The following is an 11,272-nucleotide window of genomic DNA, read 5'->3' on the forward strand; positions in this document are numbered from 1 at the left end:
CACACAAAAGGGGCAGGAAGGGGACTGTTTCCAGGGAGAGCTGTCCTCTGCGCGGATTGTGCAATGTGCAGGCAGGTCCAATCTGGTTCCGAGCAGCTGGTGCCCCAGGGCATGGGGCTGAGATAAAGCCTCCCCAGCCCCAGGCGCCTCGTTCTAGTGGTCTGGGCTGCCTTGGACGCGTTGACGCCTGGCTGCTGGAGACCGCCGTGTGGGGCGGGGAAGGCCAGCACCGGCCCTTTTGCTCACCGGCCACTGTCTTCCCCCGGCCCCAAGGCTCACAGCCCCGCAGAGGACCTGGGCGGGGAGCACCATGCTGCTCCCTGCCCTCCTCTTTGGGATGGCCTGGGCACTGGCTAACGGGTAAGCAGCCCAGCCTGGGGGCCCGTTCACTAAGATCCTCTGCCCCGGCCTCACAAACAGGACCCTCTGCGGCAGCCGGTGCTTCTGGCTCCCACCAGCCTCCTCTTCAGTTCACTCACCTTTCCGGGAGGGACTTTATTGGGAGTGGGCTCCCAGGACAGGGCTCCTTGGCAATAGAGGGGCTGGTGGCAGCAGCTGTCATTCCCCATCTGCGGGCAGCCGGTGGTGTGAACATACAGAAACCTTCCTCGTGGAGGAGGAAGTGACGCCCCGCCAGGAGGACCGGGTGCCTTGCACCAGCCTCTACCATTACCAGCGCCTGGGCTGGCAGCTGGACCTGTCCTGGAGTGGACGTGCCGGGCTCTGTCCCATCTACAAGTGAGTGAGGGTCGGAGCCTGGGTTAGCTGCTGAGCAGGAGAGCAATGGGGCCAACATTCTGGGCGGAAGGGGACCCGGGTGGTGTCCTGGAGAAGCAGGCATTTGGGCAATAGGTCTGGCTGGGCTCAAGAAGAGTCAGGGGTGTGGCATTGGGGACAGGCAGCTCAGGGAGAGGTAGGATGCCTGTTTCCTGTGCCTCCCCTCCAGTCTGCCTTCCCAACATCATTCTCGCTTTGCACAAGGGGAAATTAAGACCTGGAAGAGATGGGGAGCTCGGGTGGCTCAGTCGGTGAAGCGTCTGCCTTGAGATCCAGCCCTGTTTGGCATCGGGCTCCCTGCTCAGCTGGAAGTCTGCTTCTCCATCTCCCTCCCCCCCCTCTCCTCTCCCCCTCTCCCCACTTGTACTCACTCTCTCTCGCTCAATCTCTCTGAAATAAAATCTTTAAAAAATATATTAAAAAAAAAAAAAAAGACCTGGAAGGGAAATTATGTGACTGTCCCAGGCCATTCTCAGGGACAGGGATGGGGCTGGGCTGAATACTAACGTCTTCTCCCTGCCGCCTGTTCGGTGGACCCAGACCCCCAGAAACCCGGCTCGCTGCAAGGAACCGGACAGTGAGGGCGTGCTGCCCAGGCTGGGGGGGCACCCGCTGCACCCTGGGTAAGCACCTGCTATTAGCCCAGATCTGTGGTTTCGGGGAGGCTGTGGGGGAGGGAAGCTGGGTCCAGGCTGACTGTCTGGGTCGCCCCATTCTCTCCCTCCGCCCACCACAGCCCTTGCAGAGGCCACCCCTGGGGGCCACTGCTTTGCCACGCGGCAATGCCAGCTGCAGGCAGGCTCGGCTAATGCTTCTGCGGGAAGCCTGGAGGAGTGCTGTGCTTGGCCTTGGGGACACAGCTGGCGGGATGGCAGCTCCCAGGCCTGCCTCAGCTGTTCTAGCCCACACCTCCCAGGTCGGTCTGCAATGGTGGTCATCACTTTCTCCCCCCGACCAGGCACTGCCCCCTAGAATTCTTGAGCTCTGGGCCTTCTTGCAGGGCCCAGGCCCATTCTGTTGCGCTCTCGGATGAGTCACCTCCCACCACTCCCGCCTCCAGAGTGACCTTCCCTCTCCACCTGCCTCCTGCCCTGGGAGAAGCCCCAAGTCCCCGTCCTCCATCCTCCTGCCTTCACACTCAGCCACTCACCACAGCCTGTGTATCTCCTCCAGGCAGCGCTCCCTCTCCAGCCGTCCTGCAGCCCCTGGCGGGGGCCGTGGCCCAGTTCTGGAGCCAGCGCCAGCGGCCCTCGGCCACCTGCGCCACCTGGTCAGGCTTCCACTACCGCACCTTTGATGGACGCCACTACCACTTCCTGGGCCGCTGCACTTACCTACTGGCGGGCGCCGCCGATGCCACCTGGGCGGTCCACCTCACGCCCAGGGGGCATTGCCCCCAGCCTGGGCACTGTCAGCTGGTGAGGGAGGGAGAAGGGGGGAGGACGCAGGAAGGGAGCTGGACAAGGGGAGGAGGTGAGCCACTGAACACCTCCGCCACTGTGTCTCCCCCCAAGGCCCGAGTAATGATGGGACCTGAGGAGGTGCTGATCCGGGGCAGAAATGTCTCTGTGAACGGGAAGCTGGTACCTGATGGGGAGTCTCAGCTGCTCCACGGTACTGTAGGGAGCAGCAGACTTCCCAGGGCCCCCTGTGTTCCTTGGGTACAGCCTGCCTATCTCCGGGGGCGGGGGACAGCAAAAGGGGCAGCTGAGTGGGAGACTGCTGTCCCGTCCCCCACGGCGACTGGGAGGTTTTGGGACATGAGGGAGGAAGGGAGTCCATTGAGGAGGCAGGTCATGGACCTAGTCTCCAAGGTGACTCCTGCAAGCCGCCCCCCGCCCTTACCCCCTCACAGCACGGCTTGGGGCAAGGCCCTCGGCTTAACGTCTTTGAGTGCCAGGATGCCTGGCGGCTCGGTCTATAAAGCCTGGGATTCTCGATCTCAAGGTCGGGATTTTGAGCCCCACGTTGGGTGTGGAGATTATTTAAAAAGAACATCTTTGGGGCGCCTGGGTGGCTCAGTTGGTTAAGCCTCTGACTCTTGATTTCAGCTCAGGAGATGATCTCGGGGTCCTGAGATGGAGCCCCCGTATCAGGCTCTAAGCTCAGCCGGGAGTCTGCTTGGGATTCTCTCCCTCCTCCTCTGCCCCGCCCCCTGCTTGCATGCATAATCTCTCTCAAATAAATAAATCCTTTGATAAAATCTTTAAACAAACCGCTTTCCCAGCCTGCCTCCCAGTGTGCGGTGAGGAAGGGCTTTTGTGCTGTTAGGTGGGACCCTTGCTTACTAGACCTTTTCTCCCCGCAGCGGAGCTGGGGTTGTAGGTGTCCTCACGGGGGCTTTGAAGTTTACTTATCGCTTGTAGTCACTTGCTCAAGAGAGCATCTGTAGTGTTCATGAACTTCGCAAAGAGGGCTCTGATGGGAAAACCAGTTGCTTCTCCTTTAAAGAGTATGAGGTGCAGAATTCTGTAGAATTGTCAGAATTCTCTCTCCTCTCCTTCCCGGGGCAGTCAGCCCTGGTGGGAGGGGCAGGGAGTGTGACTCCCGCCTTCTCCTGCCCAGGGCTGAGCCTGCAGTGGCAAGGGGACTGGCTGGTGCTGTCTGGGGGCCTGGGGGTCACCATACGCCTGGACAGGTCCAGTTCCGTCTCCGTTTCTGTGGACTCTGAGCTCCAGGGACAAACTCAAGGTCTCTGTGGAGTCTACAATGGTCAGCCTGAGGGTAAGTGGGCATGCCTCGGTTGCTGTTGTAGGAGGGAAGGAAAGACTGGAGAGCCCAGACCGGGCACCTCTCAGGCTTGCCCTCCCCCAGATGACTTCCGGGAGCCCGGAGGGAGACTGGCTGTGTTAGCTGCCACCTTTGGGAATTCCTGGAGGCTCCCTGACTCCGAGGTGAGACTCCAGGCCTCAGGGAGCCCAGGCTCACTGCCCGGCTCCTGGTTGCCCCCCCCCCCCCCGCCCATTCCTGACTTCTCTGATCCCTTCAAGCCTCTGCTCTCCGTCTTCATCACTGGCCTTTTCCCTGGGACGAGGCCTGGCCTGCTCCCAGATCCTTGGTGAGGGGCAGGCTCAGAGTCCCATGGAACTTAACTGGTGAACCCACCAACCAGGGGACACACCCAGCAACCTGGTCACTGACCAGTTTCGGGTTAACTGGCTAGTTATGAAACCTCCTGCCTGTGGGTTGATATGACCACCCCCCTCCAGTCTCCCCACCCCCTACCAGAGCTGACAATCTTGTTGCCACCCCCCCCAAACACCAGGATGTCTAGGCTGGCGGCCATGACAGTGGGGACCTGAAGCACCCACGAGGGTCATGGCCGCTTTCCTGGTGTCCTGGTTAATGTCTCTTATCCCCCATTGGCCTGAATTCCCGTGTCTCCAGCCTGGGTGTCTGGATTCAGCAGAGGCGGCCCAGGGCTGTGAGGACCCCCTGAGCAGCTCGGAGGCAGGCATGGAGGCTGAAGCCCATGATGTGTGCTACCAGCTGCTAGACGGTCCCTTCAGGGAATGCCATGCCCAGGTACGGGTGGGGGTATCAACCACTGGAGGGGCAGGAAAGAGTGGGTTCTGGAGGGGCGCCAAACAGGGAATCGGGTCCTGTCACTGCTTTGTATGTATGATCTCAGAGGTCCCTTCTAGCACTCCCTGTGTTTGATTATAAGTCAGAGCATGACTGAAGCAAGAGCAGGGAGTGCTGGTGACTCAGGGGCTGTCCTTTCTCGGAAGGTCCCCCCTGCCGAGTACCACCAGGCCTGCCTCTTTGCCTACTGTTCTGGGGCCCCAGCAGGCAGTGGGCGAGAGGCCCGTCGGGAAGCCGTGTGCAGCACCTTGGCCAACTATGCCCAGGAGTGTGCCAAGCAGCATATCCACGTGGGCTGGAGGAAGCCAGGCTTCTGCGGTAGGGCTGGTCCCTGGCACTCCTTGCAGAACCCCTGACCTCCCCACCCTGCAGAATCGGAACCGACTGACGGCAGCCCTGTGGCCCCCGCTTCCGGAGCGCTGGGCCTCCTCCCAAGCACCCTCTCTGCGGGCTGCGGGCAAGGGGTGGGGGTCTGGCGGGAGGAGGAGAACCCTTGGACCTCACAGCCCACTGGTGTGCCCACAGAGCGTCTGTGCCCCGGGGGCCAGCTCTACTCAGACTGTGCCTCGGCCTGCCCACCCAGCTGCTCAGCAGTGGGGGAAGCAGGGGAGGCGTCTTGCCGGGAAGCGTGCGTGAGCGGCTGCGAGTGCCCGCCCGGCCTCTTCTGGGACGGCGCCCTCTGTGTTCCTGCTGCCCGCTGCCCCTGCTACCACCGGCGCCGGCGCTACGCTCCCGGGGACACCGTTCACCAGCTGTGCAACCCGTGGTGGGTCCGCGGGCCTCGCTGGCCCTTGGGCTGGGGTTGGAGGCCGCGTGGTCCCCTCGCAGCCCTCCCTTATGCTATCTCCTCAACCTGCCTCCCCTTCTGGGGGCCCCTCACATGGGGCCTGTGACCTCTCATGGCATAATTGATGGCCTTGCTCAAAGACCTAGCCAGTGATCTCCGCCGGCTGACCTCCAGGCCTTGCAGGGTTAGAGAGGGGTGGCTGGGGGAAGGAGGGCCACGGGGTTGGTTGGGGGCCGGGGGTCGTGGGCGCTGAATCCGAGCGCGCTCCCCGCCCTCTGTGCCCGCAGCGTGTGCCAGGACGGCCACTGGCTCTGCGCGCAGGCGCCGTGCCCAGCCGAGTGCGCGGTGGGCGGGGACGGGCATTACCTCACCTTCGATGGGCGGAGCTTCTCCTTCCGCGGCAGCCCGGGTTGCCGCTCCAGCCTGGTGCAGGTGGGTAGGGGGTTAACGCCGGGAGGAGCCCTCGCTGGGGTGCTGTAGGGGAGAAGTGACTGTCGGGAAACCTCTAAATAAATCAATGAGGAACACACAGCCATTCCGGGAAAAGCTGAGAGGGAGCCGACTCTGGAGGCGGGATGGCTTGCCGCAGACCCGTAAACCTCCCCTTGGGGTCCGCACCTCCGCCTTAGGTTCCTCGACGGCTTCCACCTTAGCCCAGGGGCACAAGGCAAAACCCATCCTCACAGTCCTTTCTCACAGATGGCACAGGCTGGGCTTATCACAGGCTATTTCCTGCAAAACAACCCGAGGAGAAATATGGGTTCTCCTTCCTCCCCAGCCCTCCTCCAGCCAAGTTAGGGGACTTAGCAAGTTCAGGTTCATGGACACAAACAGGTGTGTACTTTGCTGCAGATTTAGCGCGTGCACACACAGAGACAGAGAGCAGAGCATACATACCCACCGGGAGAGGGGAGTGGAAGGCATCTTGCACCAACACACACACACCTCCACAGACTTGCACACAACTGTATGCACATGCACGTAGATACTCACAAGTGCCAGCGCTTGCCAGGGTTAAGCCCTACACCTGCCAGCGTTGGGTAGAACAGGAGAAGGTGCAGAAGAGACACTGTTCTCTGGGTCTCGCCCACCCCCACCCTACCACATTCCTCACCATCTGCCCCAGGACCTGAACGGGCAGCCGCTGATTGTGCTGGAGCACGGGGCTTGTGACACCGGGAGCTGCCTCCACGCCATCTCTGTGTCCCTGGGAGACACGCACATCCAGCTCAGAGACTCAGGTAGCCCTCTCCTGGGATGTGCTCACCCCCAGGCCTCCTCAGCCCCGCCCTGCAGGGGCAGCCCCTCACAGGCCCCCTGTTCCAGGAGCTGTACTCATCGATGGGCAGGACGTGGGCTTACCGTGGAGCAGGCCCAAGGGCCTCAGTGTTTCCCGCGCCTCCTCCACCTTCCTACTGCTGCGCTGGCCGGGGGCCCAGGTCCTGTGGGGAGTGTCTGACGCTGCAGCCTACATCACTCTGGACCCCCGCCATGCCCGCCAGGTATGCTGCGGGGCCGGCCGGCGAGCGGCTGGACCAGGCTGCAGCGGGCCGGGATGTGACTGTCCCATGCCCACTCCTGTGGCCCAGGTGCAGGGTCTGTGCGGCACCTTCACCTGGAACCAGCAGGATGACTTCCTGACACCTGCTGGCGACGTGGAGACCAGCACCGCAGCCTTCGCTAGCAAGTTCCAGGTGGCAGGCGAGGGAAGGTGCCCCTCAGAAGACAGCGCCCTACTTTTCCCCTGCAGCACCCACACTCAGCGCCACGTTTTTGCAGAGGCAGCTTGTGCCGTCCTGCACGGCCCGACCTTCCAGGTAACCAGACTGGGTGGGAGGGGGGGCTGTTCGCCCGTGTAAGATGGGGTCAGCACCTGCTCTGCCTTCCTCTTGGGCTCTGGGGAGGGCCCAACTCCCTGGCGTGGCAAGGGGTACCAAGCACAGAGAGGTGGCCCAGGGGGCCGGAGGGGACAGGGGAATCTGTGGGGGAGGAGCCAACCCATTTTTTTCCTCCGCTCCCCCCTCAGGAGTGCCAAGGGCTGGTCGACAGGGAGCCCTTCCACCTGCGCTGCTTGGCGGCCGTGTGTGGCTGTGCTCCTGGCAAGGACTGCCTGTGCCCTGTGCTTGCTGCCTTTGCTCGTCGCTGTGCCCGGGAGGGTGCCCGGTCTCTCTGGAGGTCCCAGACACTGTGCCGTGAGTCTGCCCAGCCAGCCAGCCCCTTCCAGCAATAGCCCAGAGAGATCCCAAGGAGGCCCTCTGACCTGAGCACTTTGCTGGCTTCGCCGTCTCTCAGAGGCCTAGGGGGCATGAATTCCAGAAGGGTGGGCGGAGCGGCGGCAGTCATGCCCCTGACCTGCCCGTGTCTCTGTGCTTCTGTGCCCAGCTGTCCCGTGTCCCAGCGGCCAGGAGTACCAGGAGTGTGCCCCAGCGTGTGGTCAAAACTGTGGGGAGCCAGAAGACTGCGAGGAGCTGGGGAGCTGTGTGTCTGGTTGTAACTGCCCCCCAGGACTGCTGTGGGACCCCGAGGGCGAGTGTGTGCCCCCCAGCTTGTGCTCCTGCCAGCTTGGAACTCAGCGCTATGCACCTGGCAGCGTCACCATGAAGGACTGTAACCACTGGTGAGGGCGGTGGCCTTGGGGGAGGCAGGGGGCTGGGGGGTGATGAGAGGGAGCTTAGAGAAGGGCCAGGCTTGGGGCCCTGTGGGTTAGGGCCTGGCGTGCATATGTGGGGTGACGGAGCACTCCTAGCTTCGCCCTGGTTGTGGAGCACTTCAGGCCCAGAGAGCACTCCAGTATGTTCTCTTATTTAATTCTGCTGAATTCTTACAATGACCTGATAAAGTAGGGAGGGGAAGAATTGTTCCCATTTTGCAGATGAGGAAACTGAGGCTCGAGTAGGCTACATGGCTTGCAGAGTCACATAGCTGGTCAACGATGAAGGACTAGAACCCAGATCTCTAAATTCGGGTGCAGTGTGGTCCAGAGGCTCCTCCAAGGGTTAGGGAGAAGTAAAGGCCAGTTCTGGGCCTGTGGATGCAGGGCCAGTGGCTGGGGCTTGGTGGGTGAGGATGAGACTTCAGGGAATCCCTCTCCTACCCGGCTGGGCGGGGGGGTTCTTCGAGAACCTCAGAGCCCAGAGAATGGCCCCACTGGAGCTGGGGCAGGAACGGGTCACCATGTCCATCCCAGGTGTGGCTGGTGCTGGGAGCAGCCCTACTTCCGTGCTTATCACTGGGCTGTGGGGGGGTGAGATGCTCAGGTCTCTGGAATCAGCATTAGGGGCTCGGACCCCCTGGGTTCCTGAGACTCTCCCAGGTCAGACCAGAGGTGCCTGAAGGTGAGCTCTGCCTCGGGCCTGCCTCTTACCTGGCTCCTGTCCTCGGCAGTGTCTGCCAGGAGAGGGGCCTCTGGAATTGCTCTGCTCAACGTTGTGTCCCCCAGCGGACATTCTGCCCCGGTGACCTTGTCTATGTCCCTGGTGCCTGCCTTCTCACCTGTGACAGTCCTGGTACCAACCACTCCTGCCCCCCAGACAGCATGGGGAGCTGTGTCTGTCCCCCGGGCACTGTGCTGCTGGTGAGTCCGGGAGGGGGCTGCATGGGGCACCGCGGGGCCTGCTGTACCCCGGGGCACTGCCCCAACCCCCCCTGGCTGTCTGAAACACTGGGCGGCGGGTCAGGCAGCCCTCCAAGGTGCCCCTTTGTCCCTGACCTCTGCCCAGCACGAGCGCTGTGTGCCTCCTGAGCTCTGCCCCTGCCGTCACGGCGGGCAGTGGTATCCGCCCAACGCTACCATCCAGGAGGACTGCAACGTTTGGTATGCCTAGCCCCTCGAACTGGGATGAGCTGGGGTATCCAGACTGGCCTGGGCAAGGGAAGCTCTCCAGGGTCCCCCCCACGCTGAGGGTCGGCTGCTCGGAACCCGGACAGCTGCTTCCCCAGGATTCATCCTCACGCCTCTGTCTCCCCACCCCACCCCCACCCACAGCGTGTGTCAGGCTCGGCAGTGGCACTGCACAGGCCACCGGTGTGGCGGGTGGTGCCAGGCATCGGGCGCCCCCCACTACGTGACCTTTGACGGGCTGGCTTTCACCTTCTCCGGAGCCTGTGAATATCTGCTGGTGCGAGAAGCCGGCGGCCGCTTCACCATCTCCGCCCAGAACCTGCCCTGTGGGGCCAGCGGCCTCACCTGCACCAAGGCGCTGACCGTGCAGCTCCAGAGCACCATCGTGCACATGCTCAGAGGTGGCCGTGGCATGGAAGGGCGGCACTGCCAGCGGGGGGCACGCCGGCTGGCATCACATTTCTGCACAGGGGTGTGGGGCTGGGGCAAGGCCTGGGGTCCCCCACTGCTCACCATCCGTACAGCCGGGCTGGTGTCTCTCCTCTCTCTCTTCTTGGTTAGGAATCTGAATTCTGGAAGTTTCCAAGAAGTTAAGGCCCAGGGAGGTCTAATGACTTACCCAAGGTCACATAGCTGGATTTGCAAAAGGAAGGCTGGAGGCAGGCTGGGGAGGGGCTCCTAGGGATCTGGGAGCCCTTTGACTCCAAGGCAGAGCCCAGACACTTCTCTCCTTCCATAGGCCGGGCAGTGACAGTGAATGGGGTGAGCATAACGCCCCCCAAAGTCTACACGGGCCCTGGGCTGAGCTTGCGTCGTGCTGGTCTCTTCCTGCTGCTCACGACCCGCCTGGGCCTCAGCCTGCTGTGGGATGGAGGTCAGGCCCCCGCGCTTAACCATCTGACCCGTGCCCGCCTTAGCATCATGAGGCTGACTCCCCCCACACTCTTCCCCTTCCATAAGAGTGGTGGGAGTTCCCAAATTATGTTTTTAAAATTATGTTTCTCTTCAATGTAAAAGCAATACCTCCTCGCCAAGGAAACATTTAGAAAATACCCTGTTTGGGAAAGAAGAAATGAAAATAAATCTAACCTCCCACCACCCAAACCCAAGCAGTTGGCGTTTTAGAAAGACAGTTACTGAGAAATGGAGGAAAGCTGAAGTTAACCCCTGGCATGGGACGCTGTTGCCTGGTCGGCACAGCAGGGCTGCCCTTGAGCCTCTGGCCACCAAGGCCTCTGGGGCTGGTGGGTGTCCCAGTCTGTCTTGGAGCCCAGTTCCCACCTGGAGCCCAGTTCCCACCTGGAGCCCAGCCCGCGAGGTCTGGTTAGGAGAGTAGGCTCCCACTTCTGCCCTAGCCCCCCAGACGGACACCCTTGGTCTTCTCCCGCCCCTGAGGAAGGCCCACGGGGTCATTTCTCCACCATGCTGGCCCCTCTGCCCAGGCACCCGGGTCCTGGTGCAGCTGTCCGCGCAGTTCCACGGCCGCGTGTCTGGGCTGTGTGGAGATTTTGATGGAGATGCCAGTAACGACCTGCGGAGCCGCCAGGGCGTCCTGGAACCCACTGCTGAGCTGGCTGCCCACTCCTGGCACCTGAGTCCACTCTGCCTTGAGCCAGGAGACCTGCCACATCCCTGCACCGTGAGCACGGGCGGGCAGAGGGAAGGGTGTGGGTGGGCGGGGGGAGCTGCAGCCAACCTGCGGGGCCGGACGAGGTGCTGTGGGTGGGGTCCGGCTGGTCCACGGCACTGTGCCCGCAGGTGAACGCCCACCGGGCCAGCTGGGCCCGTGCCCGCTGCGCGGTGATGCTGCAGCCCCTCTTTGCCCGCTGCCATGCAGAGGTGCCCCCACAGCATCACTACGAGTGGTGTGTGTATGATGCCTGCGGGTGAGAGGGGCGAGCCGGGGGATGGGGGGGGGGAAAGGCGGGGAGGGGGCGGGGAGGGTGTCCGGCAGCTGAACAATGCCTTTCACAGCTGCGATTCGGGGGGCGACTGTGAGTGTCTCTGCTCGGCCATTGCCACCTACGCAGATGAGTGTGCCCGGCACGGGTTCCCCGTGCGCTGGCGCAGCCAGGAGCTCTGCCGTGAGTGCTCCCCGCCCTCAGCCCTGTATGCTTTCAAGGGCAAATATGTGTGGTGGACACACTTTTCTAGATGAACCAAGCATGCTGAACTTGCTTTCCTGTAGAACCTTCATGTTGTAAACAGCCTTGGGAGGGGCTCAGAGAGAGTCTACCCCATGCCCCCCGCGCCGCCCCGTGTGTATCATCTTGGGCTCGCTC

At 62.3% G+C, this 11,272-nt stretch overlaps 1 protein-coding gene across 1 annotated transcript in view; it reads left to right on the plus strand.

Annotated features, from left to right (window-relative positions):
* Positions 1–310: 310 nt before the first annotated feature.
* LOC308352521 (SCO-spondin-like) overlaps positions 311–11,272 on the plus strand; it is a gene marked incomplete at both ends in the record, with an annotated part of 67,592 nt that continues 56,630 nt past the window's right edge. Inside the window, 24 exons of the mRNA XM_080818762.1 lie at positions 311–360; positions 580–738; positions 1,318–1,400; positions 1,514–1,697; positions 1,955–2,195; positions 2,292–2,391; positions 3,343–3,501; positions 3,592–3,671; positions 4,165–4,302; positions 4,509–4,680; positions 4,888–5,128; positions 5,437–5,581; positions 6,276–6,390; positions 6,476–6,651; positions 6,739–6,966; positions 7,176–7,341; positions 7,532–7,766; positions 8,534–8,723; positions 8,869–8,963; positions 9,135–9,391; positions 9,730–9,864; positions 10,433–10,629; positions 10,749–10,876; positions 10,965–11,074. Of these exons, the coding sequence (XP_080674888.1) occupies positions 311–360; positions 580–738; positions 1,318–1,400; positions 1,514–1,697; positions 1,955–2,195; positions 2,292–2,391; positions 3,343–3,501; positions 3,592–3,671; positions 4,165–4,302; positions 4,509–4,680; positions 4,888–5,128; positions 5,437–5,581; positions 6,276–6,390; positions 6,476–6,651; positions 6,739–6,966; positions 7,176–7,341; positions 7,532–7,766; positions 8,534–8,723; positions 8,869–8,963; positions 9,135–9,391; positions 9,730–9,864; positions 10,433–10,629; positions 10,749–10,876; positions 10,965–11,074 (3,784 nt within the window). The remainder of the gene's footprint in view (positions 361–579; positions 739–1,317; positions 1,401–1,513; positions 1,698–1,954; positions 2,196–2,291; positions 2,392–3,342; positions 3,502–3,591; positions 3,672–4,164; positions 4,303–4,508; positions 4,681–4,887; positions 5,129–5,436; positions 5,582–6,275; positions 6,391–6,475; positions 6,652–6,738; positions 6,967–7,175; positions 7,342–7,531; positions 7,767–8,533; positions 8,724–8,868; positions 8,964–9,134; positions 9,392–9,729; positions 9,865–10,432; positions 10,630–10,748; positions 10,877–10,964; positions 11,075–11,272) is intronic.

This window comes from Martes martes, assembly GCF_963455335.1.
Source record: "Martes martes genome assembly, chromosome: 11".
NCBI classification, from domain to species: domain Eukaryota; kingdom Metazoa; phylum Chordata; class Mammalia; order Carnivora; family Mustelidae; genus Martes; species Martes martes.